Genomic DNA, 13,618 nt, shown 5'->3' on the forward strand with positions numbered 1-13,618 from the left:
TGAGTGTTTTGTCTAGACACAGCCTTCTGAGCACGTATTGTTGTTGTCGTTGATGTTGATTTCTTATACTGGAGTATGCAGATATGTTGTTGAATAGGTGGTAAACAAATAGGCAGGATCTTCTTGCCTAAGCAGGAGATTACCGTAACAATGTATATTTCTTTGCAAATGTACCATTGCTTTATGGTATCCAACTGCAGTGGGGAGAGACCATTTTGGGCTCTAAAACGAATCAAGAACTATCAGAGGTCAAGACTGAAAGACAACAAATTGAACTACTTTTCATTAGTGTACATAAAGTCTGAGCATTTGTGCATACTTGACCATCAGGAAATTATTCCTGACTTTGCAAATGGAAAATGTTGAAAATTTGAAATTTTAATTTTGTTTCTCTTTTGATAATTTCTAATTTTCTTTATCAAAGAATACAATGATAATATTTAAAACATGTACTTCATTTTTACTCTTAATTTTGCTGGGCCCCCAAATTTCCTGGGCTTTAGGCATAAGCTTATGCAGCCTGTATTGCTGTATGCCACAGTGTGGATAGGGCAGCAGCTTTACGCTCAACAATCCACAATGTGGGACAGAAAACAGGAGATTCCTTTTCACCCATAAGGTAATAAACCCAGTGAATCGCCTACCCGCCAATTCCATGAATGTCAGGACAGTGCTTCTAGTTTAAAAGTCAGCATATAAAAAAAAGTTATAGGGAATAACTGACAGGTCTTTGTCAATCCAATGGAGACAAGGTTCCCTGTAGTTCAGTCGGGTTCTTTCTCGACGCACAATCGAGAATCCCGGGCGGAGACAGAAATGGTTGGGCGGATTTCCTCTCGCCAAATGTCCCAGTTCACCTAGCAATAAGTAGGTACCCAGGAGTTAGTCAGCTTGTTCTGGGGTTGCATCCTGGGCAAGGTCAGTACTGTAATTCAATCCTGTGGTGGGGGACCTCGATATAAGTCTAATGCTCTGGCTGCATGTTCCCCGACACAATGAATTATATTTAATTATTGTCCCTGTCAACGTGACTAAGAGATGGTGGTCCTCAGGTAAGTTCAGATAAAAATTTAACACAAGTTGCAAATGTACAAAGCAATATAACACATTAATTGTGTAAACAAAGATGTTTGAAATAGGTGTAAGGTGTGATTGTGAAAGTTTGTGGGATGGCATGCTGGATAGTTTCTGTGCTGCCATGGGAGGTGATACTTATTTATTTATTTATTTATTTATTTATTTATTTATTTATTTATTTATTTATTTATATACAAGAAGGTACATTGGGTTAGAGAGAATACATAGCATAGTATTTACAATCTTGTAAAGCCACTAGTACGCGCAGCGTTTCGGGCAGAAAGGTGGCAGTGATAGGTGACAGCATGTAATTGGGTTGAGCACCAGTTTTGACTGCCAAAGTAATGGTTTTGACTAATCTCCTATAATGGCTTGTTTTGTTAAGTGTAAGCTTCTTACCGCTTGATAGTGGTCGGCTTGATAGTGGTCAGTACTGTAGTTAGTAGAAAAATGGTTGGCTTTTTCCTGATTCCAGTGATTGTTTGCAGTGGAGGAGGGGGGAAGGGGTTGATAATTGGATTATTCTGCTCATTTTTTGTGGTGCTGGTAAAAGTCAACTAGACCAATCCATTCACCTGGGCTGTATTGGCCTCAAACCGTGGACCCTACGTGTGTGAGGTCGTAGCACTATCTAGTTTATTCAACTAGAGCATGGTATGTGAATAGTGTCCTGGGTGGACTCTAGGGTGTGGCTAGGTAAACAATCAAGGATCTAGCCCAGATAAGGGTGTATCATTTTACTTGATGCTTGTTTTATATTTTTTATATAATTGCATCTCAAATATGGAGAAAGTGCTTGACTCCTTTTGAAATAGTAGAATGCACAATTATATCTTGGAACATGTAGGTCTTAAGAAAGTCATTATCCTTGATTAAAGAATGGAGAGCAATCAATATTTGTATGAAATGGCAAAGACCAACAGCACCAAACAGCATCTATATAGTATTGCCTATATACTGCATGTTCTCTTTCTTTTCAGAATTTTCTCTCATCCTAATGTTCTTCCTGTTGTTGGATGCTGTAACCATCCCCCAAACCTTGTGGTCATTACGCAGTACCTGCCATACGGATCCCTCTACACACTCCTACACCAGGATAGCGGTATAGTGGTTGACACGGCACAGGCTCTCAAGTTTGCCTTGGACATTGCTCGTGGCATGTCCTTCATCCACTCTCTGGAGAAGCTGGTCCCCAACTTGTACTTGTCGTCCAAGCATATTATGGTGAGTCGCTAGTCACTTACCCAAAATATGGCATGATGAAATATACTTGTTTAAACTGTTTTAAAATTAATATTATTCCAACAGTTAAGTCTGTTTTGTTTCATCTTTTAGAGATTCAAACAAAATGTTTTTATATACATGAGGAATTATATAGCTAATACCGTATATATTTTGGTGTATGGGATTTCTTGAATTTTATGATGTGCATTTTTCTGAGAGGGCCCCTTGCAGCAGCTCCCTGAGCCTTAACCCCTGCACTGTGCCAGCCAACATATTAAGGGTTGGTGTGCCTGCCCCTTACATGTGATGATAGTACAGTATATCATAAGATTCGAAACTCCCCTGCATACAAGGGGGGCTCACATTTGCTTCCTCAGGCCTCCGGTAATCATCCCCCATCTTGAAATAACATCCTAAGTCTGTCATTTTCCATCCATGGGCTTAGTAACGTGACCTAGGTTACCAAGGCCTATGAAACATTCCTAAGGCCATGGCTTTAGGAACATGTAGGTAAAAATAAAATAAATATTTTTTTAAATATTATCGATATCGGTAAAAATATTTGTATAAAATTCATTTATTATCCGATCAACTTCAGGATAGTTTCAAAATGAGCGCCTTTAGAGTGCGCACAATTTGATACCAAAATGAAAGATGTAACACAAAACTTGATGTCAGAACACTTGAAAGATTATAAATACGTTTTTGGTCAAAATTTTAACACTTTGGCGTGCCCCGCGCGCCACCCCTCAACTGTGCAATTTGGGTCCCAGTGTTTCACGGGAGTGCGCGTTAGTTCTGAAAAGTGTATACTCTCTTCAACTTTGTCACCTTAATTCTCGTCCTATGAGATTAAATTTGGTATCATTGTGTTCGCAATAGAATTCTCTACAGCACTAAATGCATATAAACTCCAAAAGCCCGGCTAATTACCTGCAGCAAACAGAGAAAGTGCGAATGAGTTACCCAGGCGCGCACAAAAGCGATAAAATGTGTTCACTCTTTTCACTCTGGTCACCTCAATTTCCGTCCTAGGTCTTTCATTTTGGTATCAATGGGTTCGCAATAGAATTTATTATAGGAACATTAGCATATAAAATAAAAAACCTGGTCACGCTCCAACCGCCGACGAGTTGAAGATGGGCCACGCGTTAACCGCGAGTGAGCGCCCAGACGCCTTCCAGCTACACTCCCAATTCCTGCCCACAAATGTTTAGTATTTAGTATTTTAGTATATGTAGTATTATAGTTTAGTATTTTTTGTGTAGTAGTTGTACATCACATAAGCATTGTAGATAGCCATTTGCACAAAATAGGTCATTTTCTTCATCCATTTGTGAGTTTTCCTTATGAAGTGATAATATTTGATCATTTGGTCAAAGTGATCAACACCTTTCATGTTTGTATTGTAGTCACAGATTGCATTCAGCTTGTTGACAGTTACCAAACAGTCCCCAAAAAATCGGATAAAAACCTGATTTTTGGCAATTATTTTAGTGGATGACGCAATGCTGTGTCATCCCCGAGATTACCGACAGTAAACGGATGACGCAATGCTGCGTCATGCCCGGGCGAAAGTGTTAAAATGTTAAAATTTAATTTTTTGTGCTATTATTATGGGACTAGTTTTAAAATGCTCACCTTTAGATTGCAAACAATTTGATAGCAAAATGAAAGATGTAACATGGAAATTTATGTCAGAACACTGGAAAGAATTAAATAATTTTGTGATTTGAGTGTCCAAAATGAAAATATTTGTTAAAATTCCATTTATTGCTCTATTATTATGAGACTAGTTTTAAAATACGCGTCTTTTTATTGTGGACAGTTTGATACCAAAATGAAAGACGTAACACAAAAATTGATGTTATTAAACTGAACGGGTATGTATACACATTTGGCTGCGATGTGCAAATTGGTGCTCGTTCACAGGTAACTTTAGGCTTTGCTAAAGGGAGTCACGCTTGGCTTTTGGACAATATATGCATATACAACACCTGCAGGGAATTTAATTGTAAACACAATGATACCAAAACGAGCCACGTAGCACAAGATTTTAGGTAAGAAAACTGAAACGAGTATACACATTTGACTGATTTTGTGCGCTCACGGATAACTTTTGCCGACTTCAGGCTTTACTGTGGGGAGTTATGCTTGGCTTTTGGACCTTATATGTATATACACCTGTAGGTAATTCGATTGTGAACACAATGATTCCAAAACGAACGACATAGCACGAGAATTAAGGTGAGAAAACTGAAACAAGTATACACATTTAATGTCGCCGAGCGCTCACCTGCATCGCCAGGAGTAGTTTGTGCATACGCGCGGACCACACGCCCGGTGCACGAAAGTGTTTTAAATCTGGCCCAATTTATTTTATCCTTAAATCTGGCCCAATTTATTTTATCCTTTCAGGTGTTTTCTAGGGGGAGCCCCTTCGGCTCCCCGGAGCTTACTAGGCTAATATGCTAATGTCAGACTTTGGCATCAGTCATGTGTATGGAGTTCTATGGGCCTACCAGGTACTACGAGCCAGAACCTGGCCCCCCCTCAGAAGAGGCTAGGGGAGCAATGGCCTATAGAAACCCCCTTGTGGTTGGAAGCATTCTATGTCTGCCATCGACCGAGTCGGACACCCAGAAAGGTAAGCGTCCCAAAACAAATCCCCTATTCTGGTGAAAATATTGCTACCAAACGCCGAACAAGTGGATAGAACTCCCCTAAACGAAAAGAGCAAATGATGATGACGTTGCATGTCATTGCGCCGCTGTCTGCGCAGTGCCCCCCCCCCCCTCCCCGGGAGGGGGAAGGGGGAGCCCCAGACCCCACACGCCGGCTATCCACTCTTTAGTTCTTAGGCTGATGTTTGAGGCTTCGGTCGTGTGCTCTGGCTCCAGACAGTTTCAGCACTGTGCTTTGAGTGTGGTGGCTGTCTTCTAGGGGTGTGAGAGCCCAGAGTTATTCTCCAGTACTCGGGCTGCATGTGCCTAGGGATCCCTTCTCTAAGTGCTCTGTAAGCACTGCCCTTGGGGCTTGGAGTTACCTTCCACAAGTTCCTTGGGTCCTGTCTCTGCTGGCCATTTTACGGCTCAGTTTTTCGGCCACCCTTTGGGTACCTAGGTGTTTTGTTTCCCTTGTTTACCTTAGGGTAAGAGGCAGTTTGCACTGGTTCAGGGCGCAGGGTGCTGCGTAGCTTGTTTTCACCGATTAGCGGCCAACTCTGTTCCTCTAGGGTACGCTGTCCTCTTGCGGGGTTTTCTTTTTTTTTCTTTTTGCCTTGTGGGGGATCTGCCCTGCTTTTTGGCCACATGTGCTTGACCTATTACGGTTCTTCTCTGGTGGTGCCCCCTGCTAGGTCCCCGTGAGTGTACACATCCCTGAGGTTCAGCTTTAGTGAGTTTGCTTGGTAGTTTTGGGCGCCGATTAGCAGTACCCTGCCTGGGGTTACCTGGGCGTGAGTCTCGTTAAGCGCTCAAGGCCCTGGGAAACCCCTGGGGGTGTGTGGGTCCAATGGATGTGACCCTGGGGTCCCCCCCCCTTGCTTTGTACGAATTTGAGGGTTGTTCGGTCCCCTTGTCTCAGGGTGACCCTCGCTGTCTGTGCCTCCGTCACACTGCCTGTTGGGTCGGTGACACTTTCGACCCTGAGTCCTGTGAGTTCTTCTGCTTGCTAGTGACTCAATTTTCCCAGTCTAGTGATGATCTTATGAGGGTACAGGCAGTGCAGGTGTTGCATGCGCATTTTAGGTTGTTACAACGCACTCGGTTGGTTGCTCACCTTGATGCCCTGAGGCTGCCCCGTTTTGCTTATAGGGACCCGGACTTGGGGGTGGGGGTCGCTTCGGACTTGGTTCAGTCCGGTCCCCCTCGTCCTTCCCCTTCTGTGGTTCATTCTGGTCCCCCCCCCCCCCTCCTTGCTTCTGGCCTCGAAGTGTCTGAGGGTTTCAAAGCTGGAGTTGGGTTTAGATGATCTTGAGCTCGGGCAGTCTCGGGGGATGCCCTTTCCGGTGTGGCGACGGAGGCATTCAAGTCTAGTCACCCTGCCGAAGCCACCGGGTCTGACCAGTGGGCCCCCTTCCGTTCGGCTTACCCTGCTGCGCCAGCCTTGTCTCTTGAGGCCGGTTCTTTGGGAGATGACTCTGCCCCAGGTCCTGCAGAGGAGGATCCCGGGGTGGGGGAGGGGCTGACTTGGGGGCCTTGGGTCTTGCTGAACCCAACCTGGGTTTTTCTACCCTCTGAGCGGGGTTTGTTGTTACAAGGAGTGGGGGTTTTCTTTTCCCCCTCTGTGAGCGAATTGGATTTGGTGTCTGCCCCTCCCCGGGTTCGGTTCCGTGTCTCCCTGGGTGCGTCGGTTCCATCCTTCTGGAAGTTTTCGACTTCTCGCATCCAACCTTCTGCGGTGCGGGCAGCCTTTGCAGCTTACCTCCTCCGTGACCTAGATTATGCCTCGGTGATGGATCCGTCTTCGTTCAGGTTTGGGACTTCGTTGCCTTTCTGGGTCCGTTACGAGGTTCCGGAGTCATCCTGGCTGGTGGACTATCCTGTCTTTGTGTTGGAGGCTTGGCATTCATTCTGCCGTACCCGCACGCTTAAGGGCACGAGGCTGCGACAGTGGTTCAGGTTTTCCTGGGGGGTGACCTTTAGCACCTCAATGAGTGCTTGTTTGCACCTGCCCTTTCCCGAGATGTGGGCGTGGTACAGCTACATGCGCAGGTTCCCTCCTTCTCGACTGCTCAGGTTGCTGAGGACACGCACGCTCGTGGCCTTTTGGCTTCGGCCTTGTGTTTCTTTTTCCCTCCTGGAGCTGTCTTCGGACTGGCTTGAGGAGGATGTAGGGGCGCTCGGGGCCGTCCCTGGGTCCGGTGCCTTGGATTTGGCGGCCCGCTCGTCGGCTGCCTTGCTGAAGCTGTTTGCGCCGATCCTGCGGGATGCGGTTTCCCTGTTCTATGCTTCCCAGCTCGCGTGTCGACAGGCAGTGCTTGCCTCCTACCTGGAATCGGCCTGGGCCTTGGCTCTTAGGATGTCTTCATCTTTTTGTCCTCTGCTTTTTGAGGATTCTGTTGTGGCGCAGTATATTCAGGCTGCTTCGACTCCTTGTCGGCCTTTGTCTGACTTGTTGGTTCTCTGGGGGCCCGGGGGGGAAGGGGGGCCTTCCCGGAAGGGTTGTGCCAGGGCTCGGGGTTCCTCTCATCGTGGTGGGCCACAGGTGCTTGGTTCAGGTTCGGCATTGCCTTCAGTCCTGCCTTCGTCTGGTCGGCCCGTTGGTCACTCTGTGTGAGGTTCTGGGTCTCATAAGGGGCACTGGCCCTTTCGCGGTTCGCCCTATTAACGGAGAGATGGGGGGGAGGCTTGCACTGTTCGCTTACGCTTGGTCTCACGGTTTAGCGCTTGGATGGTGTCCCTGGACCTCTAGGACGCTTATTGGCATGTCCCATTTGGTTCCCTCCCAGGTTCGGACATGACTGGGTCTTGTGTGGGACTCTTGGACCTCTTCCTTGTCTTCCCCTCCGGAGTCTCTCCTGCGGTTGCGGTCATGCTTGCGCCTGTTTCTGGGGGGCTCCCGGGTTACCTGCTGGTTGCTCGAGGGTCTGTGCGGGAGCCTGAACTTCGCGATGATGGTCTTCCCGCCGGGTCGGGTTTGGCTTCGTCGGCTGTTATGGTTCCTTCGGGGACACCCCTTCCGCCTCTCTTGCAATCGCTGGGTTTGGACCCTGGGGGCCTTGCATCGGCTACTGCGTCGCCGGCTTCCTCTTCGGGTTTTTCGGGGTTCAGTGCCTTGGCGCCTACCCGAGCCCTCGCTCGATGTGTTCACGGACACGTCGTTTCTTGGCTGCGGTTTTGTGACCAGTGCTCACCAGGCCGGTCAGGGACGGTAGGGTCTGTCTTTCCGTTGAGTCCACAGCACGGTGCGGGAGTTTGCGGCGGCGTGGTTTGCTCTTCAGAGGGTTCGGGTCGCTAGCGGATTGACGATCCGGCTCGATTTGGACTGCTCCCTGGTGGTTCATTGTCAGAACCAGTGGGGGGGGGGGGAGGTTTTCGATGTAGTCCTTGGCTCTTTGGTGTTGGTCGCTTCGGGTGACTCATCTGCTGAGTTCTCGGGGTATGGCTCTCCTGGCAGTTCACGCGCGGGGCGTGTCCAACATCTAGGCCGACGGCCTGTCATGTTTCGTTCCCCTCTTCACGGAATGGACGGTCGACGCCTTCAGTTGGCTTTGCTGGACGTTCGGTCGTCCCAAGGTGGACCTCTTCACGTCGGCGTGGTCGCGGCACCTTCCCTGACTGCGAGGCCTTCGGGGTTGATGCCTTTTGCCAGGATTAGTCGAGGTGGGGGTTCCTGTACCTTTTCCCTGGTTCAGCTGTTGCTCCAGGTCCTGACTTGTTTGGAGACTTACCAGGGGAGAGTTGTCTTCTTGGCTCCTTCGTGGCCGGCCCAGCCTTGGTTTAGGCGCTGCTTGCTTGGTGTCCGAACCCAGAGGTTTTCCCCATGGCTCTGCCTTTTTCGACTGGAATGTCACGTGGCTGGTTCGACCTTCTCCTCGAGTCTTCGCGTATGGTATTTTTGATGCGAGTGTATCATCATCTCTATGGTGATCAGGTGACTTCATTGTTAGTGTCCAACCTGCGGGTTTCGTCTTGGAAGCAGTATGAAGTTTCCTGGCGGTACTTCCATTTCTTCCTGTGTCTTTGTCGTTGTTCATTGCTTTCTGTTAGGGTGGTGTTGTCCTTTCTCTCTTGGTTGTTCCAGGACCGTCACCTTATGCCTAACATGGTCGCCTCGTATCGTGCGGCGCTGGCGGAGCCGCTTCATCTTGCTTTCGGTATTGATGTTACTTCTGCACTGTTTCGCAAGCTAGGCAAGGTACAGTCCTTGCACCGCTACTGTTCCTTATTCTCATATCTGATATAGACAAAAATACACGCCACAGCTTCGTGTCGTCCTTTGCAGATGACACAAAAATCAGCATGAAAATTACCTCTGCTGAAGACATTGAAAAACTACAAGCAGATGTCAACAAAGTTTTTGATTGGGCAGCAGAAAATAACATGATGTTTAACAGTGATAAATTTCAGGTACTCAGGTACGGCAAAAATGAGGATCTGAAACATAATACAGGGTACAAAACAATCGAATCTTCCCATAGTAGAAAAACAGCATGTCAAGGATTTGGGAATAATGATGTCCGACGATCTAACGTTTAGGGAGCATAACCAAGCAAATATCGCGTCAGCCAGAAAAATGATCGGATAGATTACGAGAACTTTCGAATCCAGGGATCCCATCACAATGGTTGTACTCTTCAAGTCACTTGTGTTGTCCCGTCTCGAGTACTGCTCAGTACTCACTTCCCCCTTCAGAGCAGGAGAGATTGCTGAAATAGAGGGAATACAGAGAACATATACGGCACGCATAGACGCGATAAAACACCTAAATTATTGGGATCGTCTTAAAGCTCTCCAAATGTACTCTCTAGAAAGGAGACGAGAGAGATACCAAATAATATACACATGGAAAATACTGGAGGGTCAGGTCCCAAATCTACACAGTAAAATAACAACGTACTGGAGTGAACGGTATGGAAGAAAATGCAGGATTGAACCTGTGAAGAGCAGAGGTGCCATAGGCACAATCAGAGAGCACTGTATAAACATCAGGGGTCCGCGGTTGTTCAACGTCCTCCCAGCGAGCATAAGAAATATTGCCGGAACAACCGTGGACATCTTCAAGAGAAAACTGGACGATTTTCTAAGAGAAGTTCCGGATCAGCCGGGCTGTGGTGGGTACGTGGCCCTGCGGGCCGCTCCAAGCAACAGCCTGGTGGACCAAACTCTCACAAGTCGAGCCTGGCCTCGGGCCGGGCTTGGGGAGTAGAAGAACTCCCAGAACCCCATCAACCAGGTATCAACCAGGTATCAAGCTGTCTCGGGCGTTGTTTCACCTCCGGCCTGCTCATGCACCACCTGAGCCGTCCTGATCATTGGACAGAGTGCTCTCTTATCTTTCTTCTCCTCAGTTTGGTGTGGCCCCTTCGGTTCAGGATTGTTTCTCCATGACTTTTTTTTTTTCTGTTGGCATTGGCCTCTGGGGGTCGGGTTGGTGAGCTTCATGCTCTCCTCCGACGCAGGGGTTTCTGCTCTTTCAGTCTTCGTGATGGTTTTGTTCGTTTGCAGCCATCTCCTTCTTTTCTGGCGAAGAATGAGACTGCTGCTTTCCGGAGGGGTCCCTGGGTTGTGGATGCTTGGTTGGTTAGGCCGGGGGTGCATCATATTTTGTGTCCGGTTGCGGCCCTTCGCCGTTATTTGTGTGCCACGGCTTCTGTGTTCGGGGACGCGCTTTGGGTTGATCCGGTTTCCCTTCTTCCCTGTTTGCGGGGTGCAGGTCTCCCAGGTCGTATGCAGAGTTATTAACCCTTTAACTGCACTGCCTCCAAATATGACACCCCCCCAGTGCGCAGGAAATAAATTCTCTTGAAAAAATTCTTTTGTTTTTTTAAAGTGTCAAAAACCCTTCCCTCAGTATGGGTATGTCAAAAAATTTTTGAACTTGTACTTACTTTGGCTGCTATGAAGTCCGTAAGTTGGCGTGTGACGTCATCATTCCCCGTTCGCTCATGGCGTAAGTTCCCGGGGCCAGTAGGGCACCCAGGGCGGGGCGCGCGAGTTGCTGTGAATATATTTTTTGTTCATTTTTTGCGCACAGTTCCAAATACATTTTATTTGTTTTTACGTGCTAATCCTATGTATAGTGAACACGTACACTATATTATGGCAGTAAAACATCCGTACTGTCTGAGGATACTGTGTTACGTGCGTGACACTTGTGTACACACGTGTTGCACATATTTACCGTGTATCATGCCAATTTATGTATATATACAATCTATTTACAGACTATACACTGTCACACACTATATACATTCACCATCAACACATTCAGAACACTGTGAGTGTGAGCTGTCACACCCAGCCAGCCCTCCATCACTCCTCCAACAATTTATTCGCCAACATTGCTCCTCCCACCATACTATTAACTATTATTGTTTTTATTACACTATTTACACATGTTATACCTATCTACATGTTTTATTTACCAGAATTATGCAAGTAAGCCGGTATTGTGTCCAAATAGTACAGTGGCCACCATACACTGCATGAGAAATCACACAGCAGACGTCGCTTCGATTACGACGTCACCTCCCTCACTAAAATAGCTCCTCTCAACATACTCCTGATGCTATTATTACACTATTCACACACACACACACACACACACACACACACACACACACACACACACAGGATAGGTGTATGAGCTGGAGGAGGCAGGAGTCACACTGCAGCAAGCTCCTGGAAATATCGAATTACCTAAGTATTGGGCACAGGTTGAGGGCTACAGTGGTGTCCCAGGTTCATAAAGGTTCAGGGAAGAGTAAAAGCAAATAAAATACAATAAACAAGTAAAAGTGAGTGAAAATAGCCGAGTGGAAAAGTTTGTTTTGGTCTAGAACAAAATCAAAGATGGCCGCCGCCACCACCCCCACTGAGAATGTAGACGCACCAACAGCAGATGGTTTCAAAGGATTCTCACCACAAGATATAAGGAAAGGAGGTGTTCTTGGCAGGTTAGAGATAATTGAGGATATGCAAAAGAAGTATGAAGAAAAAGTGCTTAAATTGGAAGAGGACAATGGAGCTCTTTGGAGTGAGCTTTGCACTCTAAAAGGGAGTATGCTTCAACAAGGTAAGATTATTACTGCATTAACAGACAAGGTAACAAATCAGGAGGAGCAAATCAAGGAACTAGTGAAAGAAAATGAGGCATGGAAAGTGAAGTGTGGTGACTTTGAAGAAATAAACAAGAAAATAGACTCATATGGTGAACAACTCCAAGCAAGCCTAAGGGCTAACATAGAGTTAGGTAAGGATCTCCAACTGGAAACTTCACTGACAACTCACATAGAGGAGGTGAATAAAGAACTAGAAAAGTATAAAGAAGAAATAAAAGCGACATATGCTGAAGTTGTAAAAGAGAAAGAGACTATCAAAGAAGTGTGTTCGTAAGTCAAGACCAGAAATGACCAACAAGAAGCAGAAATTAGGCAAGCAATTAGAAAAGAACTGGTTACCAACAGTAAACTAGTACAAAACACTGTAGATAGAACTAAGTCCATAATTATTTTTGGATGTTTAGAGAAGGAAATTTCATCTAGGGTGGACCGAGCGGCAGAAGAGATGAAAATCATAGAGAAAATAGTAGGTTTAGGAGAAGGCTCAAAGGAAAATGTCAGTGATTTTAGAAGAATAGGAAAATATGAGAAAGAAAAGAACCGCCCCTTAAGGGTGACGTTTAATGGAGTGAAAAACATGATGGAAGTGCTAAGAAATGCCAGGAAACTGCAGAGTGATGAGGTTGGCAAATCTTGGTCAATAAGACAAGACCTCTCCAAGGAAGACAGAGAAAAGCTGAAAATGAACCTAATTGAGGCAAAACGTCTAAATGGGGATAGAAATGAAGAAGACAGAAATTCTTTTTTTTTACAAAGTGACAGGGACTGGAAAGCTTGTGAAATGGTACATAAAAACAAAGCAACAAGATCAGTAGTGGAAGGGGGAGTAAAGAGCAAAGGAAAAGGGAACATGTTCCTGAAAATTGTATATACCAACATAGATGGAGTGAGGTCAAAAACTTTGGAGTTGCAAGATATAATCCAGCTTAGGGTCCCAGATATTGTTGCATTATCAGAGACGAAACTTGAAGGAAATATAATAAATGAAGTCATATTCCCAAGAGGCTACTCAGTTTGGAGACGTGACAGGAAAACTAGGAAGGGAGGAGGAGTGGCTGTACTGGTGAAAAAACACCTGAAGGTAAAAGAGTTAATATTTGAAAACCCTCGAGATATTGACATAATGGCATTGCAGGTCTGGAATCAGGATGATAAGCTGATAAGTGTAAATACCTACAGCCCACCAGCAAGCAACACATGGACAAAGGAAGAACTGGATGACAAACGAGAGGGCCTCATAATGGTCATGAGAGATATTATTGTACAAGCAGATAAAGATAAATCACGACTGTTGATACTGGCGGACTTCAACTTTAGAGCAATAGACTGGGAGGCCTATGAAGCAAGAACGGAGGACTTTTGGACATGCAGATTTGTGAACCTCATTCTGGAGACATTCTTGTATCAACACATAAAGCAAGCCACAAGAATGAGGGAAGGAGATATACCGTCAGTACTGGATCTAGTATTCACCAGGAAAGAAGAAGAGATTTTTGACATCCAGTACCTTCCTCCCTTGGGAAAGAGTGA

General features: G+C 46.1%; 1 protein-coding gene across 4 annotated transcripts in view; it reads left to right on the top strand.

Moving 5' to 3' along the window:
• Ilk (integrin linked kinase) overlaps positions 1-13,618 on the top strand; it is a 76,023-nt gene that overhangs the window by 38,904 nt on the left and 23,501 nt on the right. For all 4 annotated transcript variants that reach the window (XM_045727952.2, XM_045727953.2, XM_069314775.1 and 1 more), the window contains exon 7: positions 2,058-2,301. In XM_045727952.2, coding sequence (XP_045583908.1) covers positions 2,058-2,301 — 244 coding nt within the window. The remainder of the gene's footprint in view (positions 1-2,057; positions 2,302-13,618) is intronic.

This window comes from Procambarus clarkii, chromosome 80 (genome assembly GCF_040958095.1).
Source record: "Procambarus clarkii isolate CNS0578487 chromosome 80, FALCON_Pclarkii_2.0, whole genome shotgun sequence".
Lineage (NCBI taxonomy): Eukaryota > Metazoa > Arthropoda > Malacostraca > Decapoda > Cambaridae > Procambarus > Procambarus clarkii.